The sequence below is a fragment of the Rhagoletis pomonella genome, unplaced genomic scaffold (assembly GCF_013731165.1).
Source record: "Rhagoletis pomonella isolate Grant_MI unplaced genomic scaffold, Rhpom_1.0 Rhpom_scaffold_00005, whole genome shotgun sequence".
In the NCBI taxonomy this organism is placed as follows: domain Eukaryota; kingdom Metazoa; phylum Arthropoda; class Insecta; order Diptera; family Tephritidae; genus Rhagoletis; species Rhagoletis pomonella.
Window position 1 is genome coordinate 72,476,084 of NW_023458559.1, and position 20,385 is coordinate 72,496,468.

General features: G+C 33.9%; 1 protein-coding gene across 1 annotated transcript in view; it reads left to right on the top strand.

Moving 5' to 3' along the window:
• Nucleotides 1–5,456: 5,456 nt before the first annotated feature.
• Nucleotides 5,457–20,385, top strand: part of LOC118739478 — an 82,485-nt gene continuing 67,556 nt past the window's right edge. Inside the window, exon 1 of the mRNA XM_036470836.1 lies at nt 5,457–6,336. Within this exon, the coding sequence (XP_036326729.1) occupies nt 6,252–6,336 (85 nt within the window). The 5' untranslated portion in view covers nt 5,457–6,251. The remainder of the gene's footprint in view (nt 6,337–20,385) is intronic.

Genomic DNA, 20,385 nt, shown 5'->3' on the forward strand with positions numbered 1-20,385 from the left:
GGCAACATGTTGCTATTACTGTTGGCTTCACGCTGTGCGCAATCAATTGCAATCTACATTTTTATGCTAATTTATGCCTGCAAGGAATCATGCATGCTTGCAGCGACATATAAATACTAGTACTGGTATTGATTTTTTCACTAGATTTATCTATTTACTCTTTATATTCTTATCCCCCTAACCCTCAACTGAAATGATTGCTTTTTTATTTGTCTCTAATTCCTTTCACGCTATGTCGGCAATTATTCCACATAAACACAGCACTTTGATTTCCAATTGAAACTCCATTTTACTACAAGTACAATATTTTTTTTTTGTAATTTTTTTTTTTTTCAGTTTTCTATCACCACTTAACACCCAGCAACTTTTTTATTGCATTTGCCTACAATTGCTTTTTTGTTATATTTTGTTTATATTTTTTTCTATTCTCCCACTTTGCTTGGCACTCAAAGCGTACGTAAATGTCACAAGCGCTTAGCATTGACGTTTTTGTTTGTTTTGTGTTTGTCGAATGGGAGGGTCGCGCGACGTGCCTTCGTTACAATTGCCTGCCACATTTCATTGCATTTCATTACCGCTGCGGCGGCATAAAGCGAGCCTTTAATAAAATCTAATGAATTGAATATGCACATTGGAGTGCAAACAAACATATATAAAGGGTGTTACAAATACAAATTACTTATGAAAAATAAAACATGACTAGCACAAATTTCCTAATATCGATGTCTGCGTATTTGAAAAATTAACGCATCAAACTAATTTTAACTGATTTTTACTTAGGGTGGCAACGCTTTTCCAACCTTACCTTAAAAAAGCTTTTTTAAGATCGTTCTTTAGTACGATTGCGTAGTGTAATCCTTAACGCATTTAAGTTTATAACTCATCTGAGTTTACGTCTAGGTGGCAACCCTTTACACAAATATTTTTAGTTATTTTTTTTTCTTTCTGCTTCATTTCCATATTCCAATACTTACGATGATAAACTAATTAAAAAAGTTTTAATTTTTCATGGTGGCAACTCTATTTATTACATCCTTATTAAAATGTTTGCAAAAATTTCCTATTCCAGCGAGCGATATTAAAATATTTTTGATACTTATTTTAACAAATAAAAAATAAAATAGATGGCAACTCCCTGAAATCCCTACACTATTTACAAAAACAATTCTTAATTAAAATGTTCTTAAATTTTTCTTTTCGTTTGATACCCATTTTAAAATATTTTAGATAAGAAGCTTGTTTGATATGTTTTAAATATTCTTCTAGGTGGCAACGTTGTTTATTTAATCATAATTATTCATACTTAGTTAATCATATAAAAATAATAATAACAGGTAGGTGGAAAGAACTCTCACTTAGCCTTGGGTTTCGTCTGCTAGATCTCTGTAGCGTTTTTTAAGCCGAATTTGCAGCATTCAGCGGAGCTGCAAGATGGCTGATCGATACACTTATTAGTCTGCCTTTTCGCATAGCCAGGCAGTTATTAAAGCACTTAATTTTGACGAATCTACATCGAAGATTGCTTCTAAATATGCTGGCAAGGTGTTACGTCACTAATGTTGTATGGGTGCCGGTGCCAGGTCATTAAGACATACCGGGCAACTGTGTTGCCGCTAAACTAGCAAGTAAAGGAACTTTACTGCCTGCAATCAGTACAGCCCGTAATGCGGGCCCATCGTGGCCTGAGTTGGCCCTTTTCCTGTTCGGGTTAGGGAAGCCAAGATAACCTAACCTAACTTAACCTAGAGTACTAAAAATTTAAAAAAGAAAGAAAAAAAAATGCAAAAAACTACTGTTGATCGAATCCCCGCGGTATGACAGCCACATCACGAGAAACGCATATCGATTTCCGAAAAACTATAACTATAAACTAAAATAATTCGATCAATAGCTTAAAGGTCTAAATCAGAGAAGCCCAGCGCAGGGCACTTGCTTATGGAGTTCTGCCAGCATTGGCTAAGTCGTCTTAGTATTATCATTTCGGTAGCTTTAATATATAGGGTGAAGCATCGTTTCAATAATTATTTATTTTTAATAAGTCCACTTAACCATACTTTCTGAGGAAAGAAGTGCACTTGCCATTTTGTGAGAGTGGGAATGCCAGCTAATTGGATCGTGTGAAGTACCTTTACTCACAGAGCAGTCTCGATCGGTAGGAACGTTGTTGAAAGGTCTCGCAATCAGTTATGTATTTAATTACCTGTATGAGAACTATAGAACTTTGCGCTCGGCGAATGAAAAAATCTGTGAAAAAATGTAGCTGTCTCTCTTTTGCCTTAACCAAACACATTTTTCTCTCGGTACGATTCCAAAATATTGAACACCCTGCATACATACATACATACCCAGTTCGATGGTCATCCATACGAGTATGGTCGCTTTCGTATATGCATATAGTAAAGCTAAGCCGCAATAGCGGCGACAATTCACACTAAATAATAGAAACTTTTAACGCCAACAGCAATGCGCCAACCTTAAGAGCCGCTATAAACCACTTTGTATGACCGCAATAATCAATATAAACATTACGCTGCAGCCACCTTCGAACTGCGCTGGCAATCATCTCACAAAATCATTATAATTTCTAAATCGACTGTTTCTATTTTTCGCTTTTCTTGTTTTACCGCTACGCTTGATTGCTTTTTTATGCGGGCCGCCGGTCGATCGCGTGGCATTCATTTAATGAATTTATTGAATTGCGCCACTGTATGTCGGTATGTATCGCCCGCAGCTTGCGGCGTTGACTTATGAAGTTCCACGGCTGCATTCCATTTCATTTAAAGTGGACGTTAAATCAGCAAATAGCATTCAAATCAACTGGAAAAATATTCAATTAATGCGTGTTGTTGTAGGCGTGTAGAATAATTGTTGTTGTTTATATTTATTTCAGCAAATGCATTCCTGCGGGGAAATGCATAACTTGGTTTAGAAGTAAGTTTAGTAAGGTTAAGCTCACAGTTACAGTTACTAGAAGAGTAAATTTAATAGGACAAATCGATGAAATCTCTCTAAATCAGCCTTGCACTTCCTAATGGAGTTTTGCCTGCGCTGTTCTAAATCATGCACCTTACGAAAAATATTCAATCCAAGCAGACTCTAAGCTAAAGCAATAAGAAAAATGCGCAGTCAAAGCAAACTTATTCAAGATCGTAATTGCACTTTAAGAATTCTTAATTTTGCGGTAAAAAGTCTGTAATTACCACCGAAGTGAATGAAATATGCAAATAAAGGCGGCAGGTAAGAGGTAGACTGTGGTCAATTTTCCAATATTTTTATTTATTTTTTTGTTAATACTTTGCGAAACTACATACGATTATTTAAAAAGTAATTGTGATTTTTTTTTTCAGTTTTAATTTAGCTTGCTACTTTTGCATGCCAACTTAAATTACGAGCCTCCGCTGCACACACGCAAATAAAAAAAATATAAATAAAATTAAGAAACAAAAATGCAGCAAAAATATTTTCACATGCCAACCTTGAAATTCCAATGCAACAACGCATACCAAAAATAAAATGAAAATATTTAGCAGCCACTACAGCCGAGCAATGCACTTGGTGATCTGGCAAAAAAGCAACAACTAACTACCAGCCAAAATCCACTTAATTCGTGAACACACATTGCAAGTGGCTGACAACGCGGCGATGGCGACAATTTGTTGCCACTGACGCAGAGCGAAGCTGAAGCAAAAAAAAAATAAAATAAATGAATTAATGTAGATAGTAAGAAATTATGTACATATGCGAAATGTTATAAAATATTTAGAAGCTGACAAAAAATTTCGCCAAAACTAAAGAAATGAATTGTGAATGGCAGCAAATAAAATAAAAAAGCAAAAGTAGCAATGTTATCTCATGCTGATTATTATTTTCGAAAACAATTCGTATGGCTGTCAAAGCGCGGCTTCATTGATGTTACTCGCTTTGAACTCAGCTGTCTCTCATCACTTTCGCTGTTATCAATTTGGCGTGCTGGTGTCACTGTGATTGACGTGCTCAGTGTCAAAGATCAATTAATATATATACAATGTATATTTTTTTAATTTGTTGTAATTTTTGTGCAATTGCTTCCTGATTTCTTTTCGTGTAGCGCTTGCAACCTTAATTTTTTGGTGAATTTATATTTCAGAGCAAAAGTAAATAGTCGGGACTGTTATCAACTCGTCGCGCTGATTGAGTTATTTATTAATTGTATAAGTGAATACAATACAAAGTCCTGCGCTATACGGTGTAACTTATAGCATATTGCTTTTTTTATAGCACTTTATCAATTTAAAAAGCTATATTTGATTTCATTTGGCGATAAGAATATACAAATTTCCAATTCCGGTTGAAATCACAGAGACCAGACTAAGCAAATGACATCATTTATTTAATTTCCAGGAATGATCGACCACGTGGGCGTAAATTATTTAGTATAGAGACGGTTAGTTAAGCGAGAGATTCTGGGAGGATGTGAACTGCATAATCTGAATTAATGGTTTCAAATTTTTATGAATTTGCAATCTTTGAAACTTTTGTTTATATACTAGTGAATGGCGTTTAAACGCCCGAAATTGAATTTAAAAAAACTTAAAAAATATATCAAATGTTAGTCAGAGTTATAAGAGATGCGAGTGCCATATTTCATCAAAACGATGCAGCCAATTTATCATATATCTACAGGCTAAGGTCTCAAATTTGACCTCTTATTTTTGAAATTCCTTTTCAAAAGTATTCTCAAACTAAAATCTTCTTAAATCTCTTTCATCTGACATTGTGATACACATGTAATCCAATAAACTGATGGACTCACTCGAATTTGATTGTTCGAACAAATGGCAACCTTCCTAAGTAAACGTCAGAAAAAAATTCCATTTCGATTTATACTCATCTTTTAATAATTTATCTAACTTACTGAATAGTTTGAATGTAACTTTTTAAACACGTGGCAACTCTCTTCCAACATTCGAAATGTTCACACTAATAATTTTAAAACATTCTCCTTCACCATAGACTGCGACTAATATTTTGATTAACTGATTAATTTTAATTTTCAAACATATGGCAACCCCGCTGAATACAGTTCAGAAATAAAAAATTTTAAAACCCCTTTGATTGATACCCATATTTTAATAATTCATTTAACTTATAAAATAATTTGAATCTAACTTTTTAAACAGGTGGCAATCCTCTTCCAATACCTCAAAAATTTGCTTAGCGTTCAAACTAAATATTTCTTAATACTCCTTCATTTGGCATCCATATTTTGATATTTCGCGTAACTTGTGTATAAGTAAACTGAATTCAACTTTAATCGGGGGGATATTATTTTCAAGCACTTTCTACAAATTAATAATTTCTTAAACGATAGACTTCCAAATTAAAGCCTCGCTATAATTCAGATCTCATTTCATTATTAAATTCTTAGTTTTTCCAATCGCAATAACTTATGCCTTCTTGTTTTTCTTCTTTTGCAGCCACATCGTCTACAGCATAAAAATTTGCATACAAAAAAAATAAAAACAAAAAATCAATGGGAAAATATTTAAAATATTCCCTGTGTGTTTCCATGCGCGAATTAAATCAAAAAGTGATTGCCAAATAAGCTCTCAATTGTGAAAAAATAACATAAAATAAATTTTATTGCCGACGCGCTTGCTTTAATTTATTTATTAGCAAATAAGTAAAAAGAATAATAAGAGAATAAGAAGAAGAAGAAAAGTAATAAAAAAAAAATTCAGCGCACTAAGGCAAACAAAACCTCGACCGAGCAAACAAAAACTGGCAAAGTAATCAAACAAAAATCAACAAACCTAACAATAAATGAATGTCTGTATGGAAGATACAAGTGAAAAAGATCAGCAAAAGCAAATCACACAAGCGCCAGAGGTCATATCAATTGGCGTTTGATTTACTCGCTTTGCGAAATTTCGCAAAAATTCAATAAAGAGAAAATAAATATTATTGCATGATCGAGTTTTGGTGCTTCGGAGAAGTGGAACGCTAAATAGAAAGTGTTTGAGTGTTTGCGTGCAAAGAAATTTCCTAAACAAATAAAGAAATCATTATTTCATGGGAAGAGGAAAGAGGAAAGAGAAAAGACTAAAGTGAATTGTTAAAAAATATTTGAAATTAATTTGGATATTTTTGGTGATTTGGGAAACTTTAGACAACTCGCCAACATACATACATACATACATACATATTTGCGTATGCGATTTTAATAGCGTATTCTAATTGAAGAAAGCTGTGGTAATATTTTCTTAATAGAAATGGCAGCCCCTAAAAATGCTCATACAATTTTCTGGTTGCTGTTGGCACTCTTGGTGGCGGAAGTCAAATGCAGCGATTCAGCACGTAAGTAGATGATTATTGACATATATACATATTTATAAAAAGAAGATTAAAAATGATTTAACATATTTTCGTAATTTTTCAAAGGTCATTGACTTATTTAATTTAAAATTATATCCGTTAATATAGTTTGTTTACTAAATAAATTAAGAAATTTAAGCGTTTATTCGAAAAGCGGTGGACCTTACTACTACTAAGTAGAAAAAAAAATTCCAAACCACGATACTTTTCCTTTGAAATTTGGTGTCAAACAAAGGTGTCAAACAAGCGGTCATTATGGTTCTAAGTTAAACTGGAAGAATACTTAAAATAATTGGATTAGGCTCATTCCATCACAAATCACCCAGGCCGGTGGAAAGTGAATATAAGTTTGCGATAAAACTTACAAGGATTGTTCCTTGAACAATTTAAGAAGACACGTATTTTTTCTTTTTGCTCAGAAATTCAAAAATTTCTAATAATAAATTTTATTCTTTTTGAGTATGAACGCTTCTTTTTTCCTCTCTTAATAGCAACTTTTGATGAAATCGCTTATAACTGCCGCAAAAAAGCAAGGATTTTTACGATTTTTTTTTCAAATTCTAGGTTTTGATCTACTGAATCGATCTAGTGAACGAAACAACAGTTATTGTTAATTAATAATTAATTATTGTTTATTGTTTATAAACAAAAATTTTTTTTCAAAACGATTTTTTTTTTAATTTCCCCCTTTTTTCTCAAACTTTTTTGTCTATTAGGGAATAGTATAAACTATTTTCAGTACGAGTAGCAATATGCTAAAATTCGTCGTTTTCGAGTTATGATTTTTTTTCTGGAAATGCACTTATTTGATGCTAGCAGATTCTCGTGCCAGTAGAGGGCACAAAAATTGTTGCCCATTATGATAAAGTTTCCTTGCTGGAAATAATTTGAGGTTATCCGATCAGAGCCAACCGTTTTTCCCAATTGGGCCCTAATTTTGGCCTAATTTGAGGATCTGAGATCTAAATTTCGTTTACAGGGAACAAATTTCACTCGTATTAAATGCAAGTGTTCTCTTTCTCAATCCAGAATTCGAGTAGCGGCATGGCTATTACGAAATTTTAATTAATTTTTACTAGCTGGTCAAAAAAAATTCGCTGCAGTATAAAGATTAGCAGTTTTGTGAAAAAAATATAAAATATAAATATGTAAAATCAACTGAGAAAAAATACTTCTACTTTAAAATGTCGAAAAAGTAAATCAAATTTACTTATCCACTTATTCCCACCATTGAAGATAAAATTGTAAATTTTAGTGCTTATCATAACTTTAGGACACCCACATATTGACAAGATTTAACTATTTTTTCGTTTTGATTACGTGTTTATAAAAATTTAGTTTACGATTTAACACAAACCTTAAAAAGTTTCAACCTTTGCGCAATATTAAAAGAAGGTGAAAATTTTTGGAAAAAATGGCGAACTATTTAATTAGATTTCATAGAAATATTTTGAGTATTCCGTTTTGTAGTCCATTAAATTCTAGTTTAAAAAAGTGCAGGTCTAAAGTAGTTTTGACTTACCGTTGATTTTTTGCATCTTATTTTTGTTGAAGGCTTTCCTCATTTTCTCCATATAAAAAATCGTCGAACATACTACATACACAAAAAAAAAATTGCCAAAAATGTGCGGCAAGTCCGAGATATTTTAAACTGCCACTTTATTGTATTAAAATTGAATGGGCTACAAAAAACTGCGTACGTACTCAAAAGTTTTTTTTTACAAAAGTTTGTTGATTTTTTTTTAATTTGCACAAACATTGGAAAGAACTGGATTCATACGGGTTTGATTGAAAAATAAACTGTACGTTTACAAAAAAAAAATAATATTAAAAATTAATAAAATAAACAAATTATCTTTTATCAAAGGGGAAAATTAGTATACATACATAAAAAGATACTTTAAATTCACCTCTCGGTTGTTGATAAAATCTTTAGCCTTACAAAATCTTATAAGTTCGTTTTATGTGCGCCGTTTTTCGAACACTCTCATAAAATATATTTTAATAACTAATAAGCTGACAGATGAACGTTTGTTATGGCCCTCCATATATCACACTCATAAACTTGCTCAAGCATCCACTTATTCCCACCCTCATCCAGCCATACAACCGTACAGCTTATACAAATTAATGCACGCGGCTGTGACATCTTCCAAAAAGCAAAAAAATAAAAAAAATATGTCGCGTGGGCGCCTGCTGCTGCAGTGGCTGTACTCGGTTGCCAGTTGCCGGTCACACTTGGCGTCCGCTTGCGAACACTTGCCAGCGACAGTGTCAAGCCTTTTAAGCGATGCGATTAAAGCGAGACAAGTATTTAAGTGAAAATATTAAATACATATACAAAAAAAAAAAAAAAACGATGCAAAATAAAATAAAGATAAAAAATCGGAATGAAAAGAAAAAGCAATGCAACAAATATTGCTACAGTTTCGAAGCTCTTAAGTGCCACGCATTAATTGAAGATTTTTGCTTTAAGCTGTCGTAAAACATATGAAAATCGCTTAATTATTTGCTATAATTCAGTTTCAGCGAGTTATTTATTTATGTTTGTTTTGTTAAAGAAAAAATGTTTTTGAATGTTTCGAAATTATTTCTAATGTTAAATTAGTTTCTTTGCAGCTGTTTAAGGCATACATTTTTACTTGCTAAAGAAAAAAATTTAAAATAATACTTTTTAAGAAATAATAGAAAGTGTATCTAATCGAAACAAATGCAATTATTTCACTAAACCGCACAAATAGTTTTCACCTAATTAATTTCACTGAAACAACCAAAATATTTCCCACATAAGCACAAAGTATTTGCAAATGCAAATCGAATAGCAGAAAAAATTCCACAAATGCGGGAATTAGAGCAAATTTTTATGATTTCCACTTCCGCTCCAGCCAAAAGCGTAAGCAGCTTACCAAAATAATAATACTCAAGAACTGGAAAAAACGGCAAAAAAAATTGTTTAAGAACACTTGAAAAATTAGCAAATACCAAAAATCGCAATTAAAAAAAATTTTCTCAATGCAAAACTCTGGGCGAAAAAAAAAATTTCAAACGAAAAAATTACTGCAATGTGTTTACCGAAAATGCGAAAGCGCTAGAAAGAAAACAAAAACAAACGCAATTTGGTAACAAAAATGCATGGTTTTGTTGGTATGCCGCTAGGCAGAGGCCGCCAGTGCCGCTGGTGTTTCGCAAGCTGTGGCGTCATCAAGTGGCGCGCTGACCTGGGGCTGGCGGCGACACGCTACGAGTCATAGAGCTGCTGACTATTGGCTACTAGCTGGCTACTGCAGCAGTGTAATGAAAAATGGTGGCTAAATGGCTGGGTGACGGTGGGCAAGTGAGCCGCTGCTTGTGGCGTCATAATTGCGTGCCAGCCATTTGAAGTGGCCAGTGGCACTCACGGAGGCATAAATATGCACACACACACTAAAAAAAGTGAACTTAATTTATTGAAAACTGTGTGCTTTTTGACCAATTAATGTGCTGCTTCTACACATTACATTTTGTTGCTATTTGTTGGTGTTCCAGTAATGCGTTTTTTTTGGTAACACTCAAGCGTTTATTTTGGAGAAATGCTGCAATAATTATTTTCGTTTTTGCTACAGTTCACTTGAAATGGCAATGGAAAATTAATGACGTCGTTTGTTGGGAATTTGAAAAATTTCTTGTAATTTTTGCTAACGAAAATTTCGAAAAATTCGTTGGCTTCGTACTTGAGTTTTTATTGCAATTTTTAATGTTACTTTGAACCAAAATTACTTGCGACCGTTTTTTGAACAAAATTTCTGTTTAAAAGGCAAATATATAAATTTTAAAATCTAATTGAGAAAACAGCGCTAAATATATATATTAAACATTTGTTTCGTTTACTTTTTTACTCTACCTCTCTTTCTCCCAAAGTTAAAGCACTTTTCTTGCCTTCAAACCATTCATGTCCCGAAGCCCACCACAGCGTTACGCTATTGTGGGCCCCCTGGTGGTTCGCTCCTTTAGTAGGCAGTCGAAAGTCTTCCCATTTGTATTGCCTTGCCACGACCACAGCATTACTTGGATGACGGTAATCTCAGTATTTTCGAGGACATCAAGCAGCCATGCGAAGGCACCTCCCTTATTAAGGATCCGAAAATCACAAGTACACACTATCGGAGCATATCAGCTTTTGCAACTGACATTCCATTGAAAGTCATGTCAAAAAGCTTGTAGCTAACTTAATTTTGATTTTGTTTTGACTGTGAGCGCCCTCTATAGTCATAAAAACTTTTCACCGTGGCCGTCATCAAAAGAGGTTGTCTCGTTCGAGGCGGGTGTTAAACTGCCCTTAGTTTTCATTTTCTTCTATCTTTGGCATTCCATGCCTAGGGCCTAATTCATAAAGGTGCGAAAATTGTCGATTTTTCCGAAAAATTTCAGAGCCAGAATTGTCGGCAACATTTTTTCCTGGATCATAGACGCCTGTAGGCCGCTGTGACAATTTTTGGAAAGCGACAGTGACAATACTGGAATATTGTCGACAATGGTGCTGACAATTGTCACTCTGACAAAATTATCGCGACAATAACGACAACACTAAAAAGCTTCGTCGGAAATTCTTCACAGGAGAATTTTGTAAATATATTCAATAAATACTTTATACTGACTTCACTGGTTGACAAAAGTTTTTATGGAAAAAAAACACCCACCAAACTGGGTGTCACTGACAGTACGGAAAATGCCTGTCATGACAAAATTGTCACTGTCACTTTATGAAATAGGCGCTGATCGTACCGTAATAATATACAACGTACAACACAAATTAAGGCTTATAGCCATCTGCCAGCCGAAAGTCATTCAAATAATCTGTAGATTGCTGTTAAATTTGAAATAAAAAAATCACTACCTATTTTATTTATATGCAAAAACTATCAACTCTAAATTCCATAATTTTTTTCTACCCAAAAAATGAGGTCAATCAACTCAATTTGGATGAGGCAGACGACGAGAAATTCCACGTTGCAGCTTGCTTATCTTTAAATTGTATAAATGTACTGTGCCGAATTTGGAAACAAACAAAATACGAATTGAGAACACTTCCACTTGATTTGATATTTTGCAATTTCAAGCGATCTCATTTCATAGTTGCCATAACATCTGCGCTTGCATGACATACATGCGCACATACTTACTTACGTATAACGCATAGGTACTCATACCTTAAACTGCCTTGCCTTTTTTACTTCAACTCGTCGCTGAAAATGTCTATAGCCAAGCGTATTTTTTTCTTATATCTGTTTTTGATAATTTGTATTTCTTATTTTGATATTCTTTTTTTTTGAAATTAAATTAATTTGACCCAGAAATATGTTCATGCGTGCAATATAACACACCCAGTTTGATTTCTCCCCGCCTGGAGCACACTGGTCAGGCCTTCGACAATTATCTGCATTCGCAGTGACTCGATCAAACAACACAAAATAATCAATCGATCGATCAGCGCACAATGTATACAATTGACTATCGAAGGCATCTGTACTTTTACAAGTACATTTCGTCATTAATGCGTAAGTTAAGTAGGTACGTATGTATTTATGTATGTATATGCATGTAAGTATACTCGCAATGGAAGGTAAGAAAGAAACTATTTAAATAAGCACATCTGATCGATTTCGTTCGTGTTTACGCATTTTGCATAAAGTGTTTACAATATTGCTCATGAAGTCATCTTCTTAAGTGTCTAAATGTGGTAAAAGGAAATGAGTCAGTACTTAGGTAGCTGGAGGATCTTCGTATATATATTAAATATTGTGTCATGATCTTGTAAACACTGCAACATGCAAACATGGTGAAGACCTTTATGTAGGTCATGGCCAGAAAGTCGATTTATAAAAAAACTGTTGCTTGAAATGGGGCCACCTGCAAATTTCCTACTAAATAAATACAGCAATTGCATACACAAATTTTCAATGCGGAAAATTTGTGTTAAAAAGTTTTCATTTTATCTGTTTTTCATTTGGACAGTTTATGTAAACAGAATTATCAGAAACTTGTGTCAGCGGGTTTTTTCCTAAGATCTGCCCGGTCAAGCCATCTGCTTGGAAGATCGATGGAAGTAGGTGAAAAGCTAGGAATTCACCACTGCTCTACTGTTTCGTTTCTGCACTTTTCTGTAGATAATGACCTTCCGAAAATACCATTGCAGTAATTGCTTAAATACTTAGAGCAAGAGCAATTTATTTTAACAGTATTATTGTAGTCATTATTAGCGCTGGCCGACTGCTAAGAAAAAACTCGGCAAAAATCATTTGAAGCTGCTCCTATTATTCAGGATTTTTTCTAAAGCGCTTGGAAATTTCGAAGAGATCATTAATTAAAAAAAATTAAATAAACAACTCAGTGCTTTGCAGAATACGTGGGTATCAAATAAAAGAGAAAATTCTGTAGAAAATATAAAATATTGTGGTGCATAAGTACGCATAGGTATTGAAAATGTGCTTTTAAAATTTTATTCTAGAATATCCTTGAAAATCCTTATATTGGTCCAGGGGCACAGTACAGTCATTGGCAACGAGTAGACACACAGGCTCACCAAGGAAGGTGCTTCTTCGGCAGCCGCACAAATAGAATAAGTGCCAATTCCACTACAGGTAATAAACCTGTACATAAAGCTGTACACACGATCCAGCAGAACACAAAGCAGCAGATCTATGTGTGTGGCTTACGACGGCAAACTTAGTAAATTTCTTTTGAATCATAAGGACATTGTTTATTGCCATAATTTACTTTTAAGTAGAGCTTAACTTAGGAATATATGTATATCCAGGAAGCGTAGCGAAGGTGGAGACTGTCGAACAAATTTCCGTAGACTTCGATTCTTTTTCATAGGAGCCCATTTTCTACCGAAACTGAGGCAGCTGCCAGAAGAGTACTCAAAAAGTTGTACTATTTAATTTGACAAACAGATTTTATGTTTTTCAACACTGCTCCTGGTGCTGGTTATCTGGTAAAGGGCTTTCTGGTAACGCTATTAACTTTAACCTAACCTAATGTAGCTTGCAAGGGATTATAGGTGGGTCAATATGTAGGCTTTCTGATTTTTTCACACCAAGCAATTCTGCTTTGATAGAAAACTTCAAGTTCAAACTCCACATCGAGAAACATGGACAAAGAGTTTCCATTGTCTTAATTCCAGATATGTGCTACATTGTTCAACATTGTTCAAAGGAATTTTATAAACATTATAAAATTGTGATTATTATGTGTTTTAAAAGTGTGCCAGTTAGGCGCATTGCGCCCGTAATTGACAGCCACCATATTGCGCCTGACGAACGGTAAAGTCGTGGGCCAACAGGGTGGATATTTAATTGTGTGACACTATTTTAAAAGGTCCATGTTTGTCCTAAGAAGAAGTGAGATGCTTAAATTAACTGCTTTTGTAGTTGCAAGCGTTCATTGAATACCTAACTTTTATTCCGTGTAGTCACTTCAGAATGTTTTATGATCAGGTTTGAATGGGCAACAGACCAAAATGACATTGCATGAAACTGTAGGACTGAAGGTAGGACCTTTGATTGGCACTTCCGATAAGTGATTCAGACTTTGAGACAATATTTCTCACAACCACTGGGACGATGTTGACTTGCGACCATTTTCATTTTATCAGCCCAGCTTTTTCGAGTAGAGAGCCCTCTAGGGCAATCATCAGTAGTGGGGCATTTTTTTTTCTGAACACTTCCAGTTTCATTTTCTTCAATTTTTAGTTACATATATACTATTAGAATAATCGTACTGGCCCGCAATGCAATCCGAATACATACATATATACGCAAATATGTAAATTCGATCTTGAATTATGTATATCCATTAAATAACGTCCAGTTTGTTTCAAATACTGTCTAGTCTTACTTTCGTTACAACCTACATTTGCATGCATATTTGTATGTTCATTTGTTACAACATTTAGCTCCACTTTTTGCAGCACTTCGGTGACCGTCACATTACAACAGCAACACCATCAATCAACGCCTCACCTTGCCAACTGGCCAACAAGTTCTTTGCGACAAAAGAAATTGTGTTCCTGCGTCAATATTGGCACCCACAGTGATCATTTATATTGCACTATTATCCCATTTTTTATTTTATTCTATTTATTCATTTTTGCACACTTAAAGTAATAAACAGTTGAGTGCACAGCAGGCAAGGCACATAAATGGATTTGTTAAAAAAAAAAATACAAAAAAAAAATGAATTCGATTAACTGGCTTTTAGTAGGTAACCAGGTCTGTAGGTGCCTTTGAGCAAACAACACTGCATATGAGTGCACATATGTATGTATGTATTTGACTTTCAGCTCCTTCGCCAGTGGTGGTTGAGTAGATGTTTGCCATAGACACGCCCGCACTTGTTGGCAGCTGCAGTTTGGAACTAAAGGCAAAGGCGATCCGTATTTTGCCAGTCATTTGTTTGCTGTTTTGTTCGCAAAGTGCCTGCCATGACTTTGAATTGCTTAGCCATTTCATGGTTTACTACATTCGACACTGGCTGGTCTCACAGTCAAGCAGGCGAGTGGAAAAGTTGCGAGGTTGTAGTTAACTATGCCTACACTTTTGCGCGAAAAAAATTGTGCTAATCAGTGAAATATTTCACGAAATACATAGTAGATTCGCACTGAGAAAAGCATGCATTTTGAATAAGTGTTTCTTTGCGTTTTTTACGATCACGAACTATGCAACTCTGGGGTTTTACAGACGTATGACAGGTGGCTGTGCGCCAGTAAATTGTGTGGCATGAATGATGATCATATCCCAAATGATAGCTCATTCCATGCCATCAAAAGTTAGCTTATTTCAACCGCGCTGGCTCGGTCATAACGCACACATGAACACAAACTAAGTAGCCCTGAAGGCCCTCGCTGTGTTTAATGGGATAAGAGGAAGGCCTGCCCTGAGATAAAAAGACAACGTAGAGAAGGACTTGCTTTCACAACAAAACTATACCTAAAGTGAGCGGTATACCGAAGAAGCGATTAGAGGAGATCGTCTGATTGGCCTCAATTTCAAACTTTCTTTCTCAAAACGTTTTTTTTCTCACATATCTGGTTTCACATTTTTCGACCCACCATAATATATACCTATAAAAATAATAGAACTACTCATCGATATTATCTTAAGGAATCTCATAATTAATATATCACTATCAATTACCTCCTACAAATACAGACGTATGTATGTATGTACATACACATTTAGAAATATCTAACAAACTATACGTAAGTAATATTTATTACCCTTAATATGTTTTGAAATTATTATACTTTCAATTTCCATCAACATAAATCAAACAATTAAATACACAGTTATTGATATTGTCAGATTTCGTGTAAAGAAAGCCGCTGGGAAAAAAAAATCAAATGCATATGTATACTTAAATCTTATAAATACGTCCGGCAACCGCAAGCCAAAGCAAATTTTTCAGAAATATGTGCAAAAACGTAAACAAATCTTTTTATTTTCATTTGTGGTTTTTATGTACTTTTTATATTTTGCTTTTGGTTTTGGTCATGAAATGATGACGCCAATGCTATGTAATATATTCACACATACATATATCAAGACGTTTGTTAATATCCTAATAAAATTTAGGTAGTAAAATACACAAACTTACACATGCTTGTGAACAGAGAATGAATAAAAATCTCACACAACTTTTTTTTCCAAACAGACTATACATGTGTACATACATATGCATGTATTTACCACTAAAGATGTCTGTAAAAAAGTACATTAAAAATTTTGAATTTTCGCTGCCAAAAGCGTGGGAACGCCCACACGCATTGCCAGTTAGTCTAATGGATCACCAAATTAGCGAAGTAAGAAAACATTGGCTAATACACATTTTAGTTAGCAGCAAATAGGCAACAATATATTTGGCAGTTTTTTCATCAGCAATTCGTCATTTATATGATTTAGATATTTTCTTAGGTAAGCTTCCGCGCTATATTAATGGCTAGAATAAAAAAAATATAAGCTTCCACAATCTGACTTTTAACGCATTTAAATTTGTCATACAATTCTGGAATATAAGGCCGCGCTGATACTGATAAAAATTTTATTTAAACAAAAAAATAATAATCCTTCGTGAGAATACAGTTTTATCTCTATTACCCTAATGTTTTTGATTTTTTAATTTGCTTAAAATCGCGTAGTGTTATCCCAGCCTCATGAGACTGAACTTCTCTGCGCATAGAATAAAAAATATTACGCATAATAATAATCAGCATTTGCCTAGAATATTTTAATATACTAGTACAGCTAGCTCTTTTGCTTTATTTTTTTTTTTTGCGACATAGGAAATTATTATTTTAAAATTCAGATAATTTTGAGCTTATTTCTTCAATTTATATGTGTTTATTTGATTTATTCGATTGAATTGTAGGCATGCCAAGGTCAAAACTAATAGCTCGGCAAGGTTAGTGTGAAGGCTAGCGAAGAATAGAGATGCGTGTAAGGTGAAAGTTTCTACTCAATGTAATAGGGAAATTACGATAATAGAACTGTAGGTATGTAAATTCCAATACAGAATGTTGGTGACTGAAAAACTTAGCTTTTTTATGTGTTCATTCGACACATAAATACATATGGGCATTCCCATGACAGTCGTACGATTTCAATGTGATACACAAAAGGAATACCATTTGTTTTCTTTAACTTTTTTGGGCCATTGTATAGCACATAATTAGGTCTATATTTAACCGAAAAATGAAATCAATCGCACTGCTTGGTCCTGAAATATAAGCATTTAAAGAGCGTCGTTACGTGACAAAAAATGGCAGTTGATTTTTTCTTTTCTTACAAAATCGCAAAACTCTGCGAATTGTGGATGGCTATTTTCATGAAACTTATTTTAATATGATTTGGAGCAATTCTAGTTGTTTTTAGAGTTTTTTGAATTAATGCAAATTGTTTGTATTCTCTTTTAAAACCCCAAGTGTGAAACGTGACGTGACGTAGCGTCACGTGACATAAATTTCCATCGTTATATTTTTGTTAATATTGCTTTTAAATGAATTTTCAACACAAATAAAGCATGTATTTTATGTAGAATATACTTTATATTTTGACTTCAGTGCCAATTCAGGGTCAATTTATTAGAAATCTATGACTTATTATGTTTCAACCACATACGCCAAATTCGAACCAAATCGGACCATAAATACGGTTTTTCGAAATATCTCGACCTTGGCAGCACCTAGGAAGACCATTTTATGCAAAGATGATTCTACTTACATAGCCAGTATATATTTTAAAAAGCAGACAAATCGGCTAGTAAATACGTTAGATATAAAACTTTATTTTTTTTGTCGTGGTGGACCTTCCGCTGGAAACACCCATATATGTATTGATGTATGTAGCTAATTGTGTCATATTTTCTTTGTTGTGATGCTGCTGAGTTCTGATGATTTTATGAAAGAAATTTATATTTCTTTTAGTTTTAATATTTTTTGACGGTCGAGCGGCAGGTGTTTTTTGTCAAATGAGGTTGAAATTAGAACGCTAATGAAGGTGAACAGCAGCAAAAGTTAATTTGTTTTCTGGCACCATGACAATCAAATACATTAGCCAAATTTTTATATGAAAGAGGCTAAGATATCAAATTTTAAAATTAGCTTCATTATTAAAAATGTCTGAAATATATATATTTTTTTATTTAATATTATTAATAAAATAATAATTAAATGACTCCAATTCCGGAAGTTTGTTTGCACTCACCCCAACTGCATAACCATGGTGGCATTATCTAGCGCGTTCCACCGCAAGAGGATACCATATATAGCAGAGCCAATAAACTACCAATGGCGAGAGACCTCAAATCTAGCAAAGGGTCACCTTACAACAATAGATGTATTTATATGTTACCGAACGACAAATAAGGCACCTTTATCAAATTTGTTAACTTTTTAAATGATTCATGCTCGAACTAATTTCTTCTAAATTTTCTTTAAAATTATTTCAGAACCTTTTTCTACAATGCCGCGTATTTACCATTACAAAAAGTTAATTTTGCAAGAAAAGCAAAGAAGAAGCAGCAAATAATAATTTCGCTTGCATCTATTATCTCCCGACACACCTTTGGTGATAAATGTGTCTGCGAATGCAACACAAATCATTATGGTAAAAAATTTTCAGCATTAAATTAGCAAAATTTGACATTTATGTATATGCAAATTAATGGGGGAAATTTGCGCAATTATGACATACAACTTGGCTAGGCAAAGATATGTAGCTATGAAAACAAGTACATACATATATCTAAAAATAAAAGCTAAGCAGATGTGCAACAAACATAAAACACATACACACAAAAATGCACCGCAAGGCACTAAAATTAAAAATATTTATTGACAAGTGGCTGCGCGCAAGCTTTTAGGGAATCTTATTGTATCCTTCTGTGACAACACTTTGGTAAATTTATGTCTGTCTTTTTTCGGAGTTAATTTCAATGAAAATGGTTTTTTCTGTAAATTAGAAATTGCTTTACAAAAATGATGCAGTTGATGCAGGCCATGTAACGGAATATATTTTGACCATTTTTAGAATTTTCGTCTGTCTGTTTGAACTCACTAATCTCCGAAACTACTGAATGGATTTGCACGGCTCTTTAACTGATCGCTAGAAAATGGGCTCTACCAAGTGAGCGGTTAACTGAATATTTTTCCATGTAAGTTTCAGAAGAAACTACCTCAGCTGCGGTTGAAATAAAGAAATGTTTGGTGCAAGGGCAATAATGAAAATAAATAGTTATTCTCATTTAGCTGAATAAAAGGCAATCATATTGCGTGTTTCCACTGATGCTAGTTAACGATTTGATTTTTTCCATATTCTTATCTACTACTCAGAAATGAGTGAAAATCTTCCGGCAACCAACATCGATGGGGCGGGGTTGAAACCCGCCAAACTGCTTTGCACAGGGCCCTCCATAAGAAAATAATAATAAAAACGAAAATAAATAAACAAGATTCACGAATTTAAATGGCGTTTTGCAAATTTTTCATCCATATTTATATACGTAAGGTTTCAAAAATGTCAAATGTAAATAAAAAATTAAGGTATCACATGAAATGTTTATATTTTCCTTAGCGTTATAAAAACTAAACAAAATTTAAAAATTGTTAAACTGAATGAAAATATGAAATAAAATGTATGTCTCCGTGGCCAAAAAAAAATACAATATGATATGTACCAATAAAAAAAAGCCATAATAAAAAAGACACACATTTAATAGCAGTCAAATAAATGAAATATTTTAGGTTTTATGTTTACAAATACATAGATTTGTATAAAATTTCTGCAGCAAGCAAAAAGTTATGAATTCTAACAAAAAACTAAGCGAAAACTGCGAAAATATGATGCGCAATATTTGTAATAAAGTAAACAAATGGCTCCAGTATCAAATTGCAAATGTTTGTTTAAAGTTTCGGAGACTGAAGTATTCTACTGGCAACTTTGAACAAAAAGTAGGCAGCATACACGGTGTGTTTGACCCGCGAGTCTGTTTGGATATGTTTGTAAAAATAAATATGTATGTGTTAGTTACACCGACATGACACTGGCATGACTCTGAATGACTCAACTGTGTGTAGTCGAAAGGCGAGTCAACACGTACGCAAATGACTCGCGAGCCAGACGCACCGTGTATGCCTTATCACGTTTGTACGGTATAAAGTTTCTGCAAGTTCAATATTTTGAGAAAACCATGGGCAAAGGTTATTGATCCTTCTACTAACACTCAAAAAAGATTTTAGTTACAACATGCGATTTGGTTATAGTTACACGATTTGGTCACAGTTACCAAATCTTGTTTTGAGAGAAATACATTTAGCTGACTTTTTTCTAAGTGTGGACTTAGATGAACTTTCGACTAAAACCCCTGAAACTAACATGACCCGGACCTGAAGGTCACCTGTAATCAAATGGGTTCAAAAATACTATGTACCAGTGACTATTGGGTAATTGTGCAGTAAAAAAAAAAACTCTAGAGCTTCTCAAATATTGCCAAAAGCGT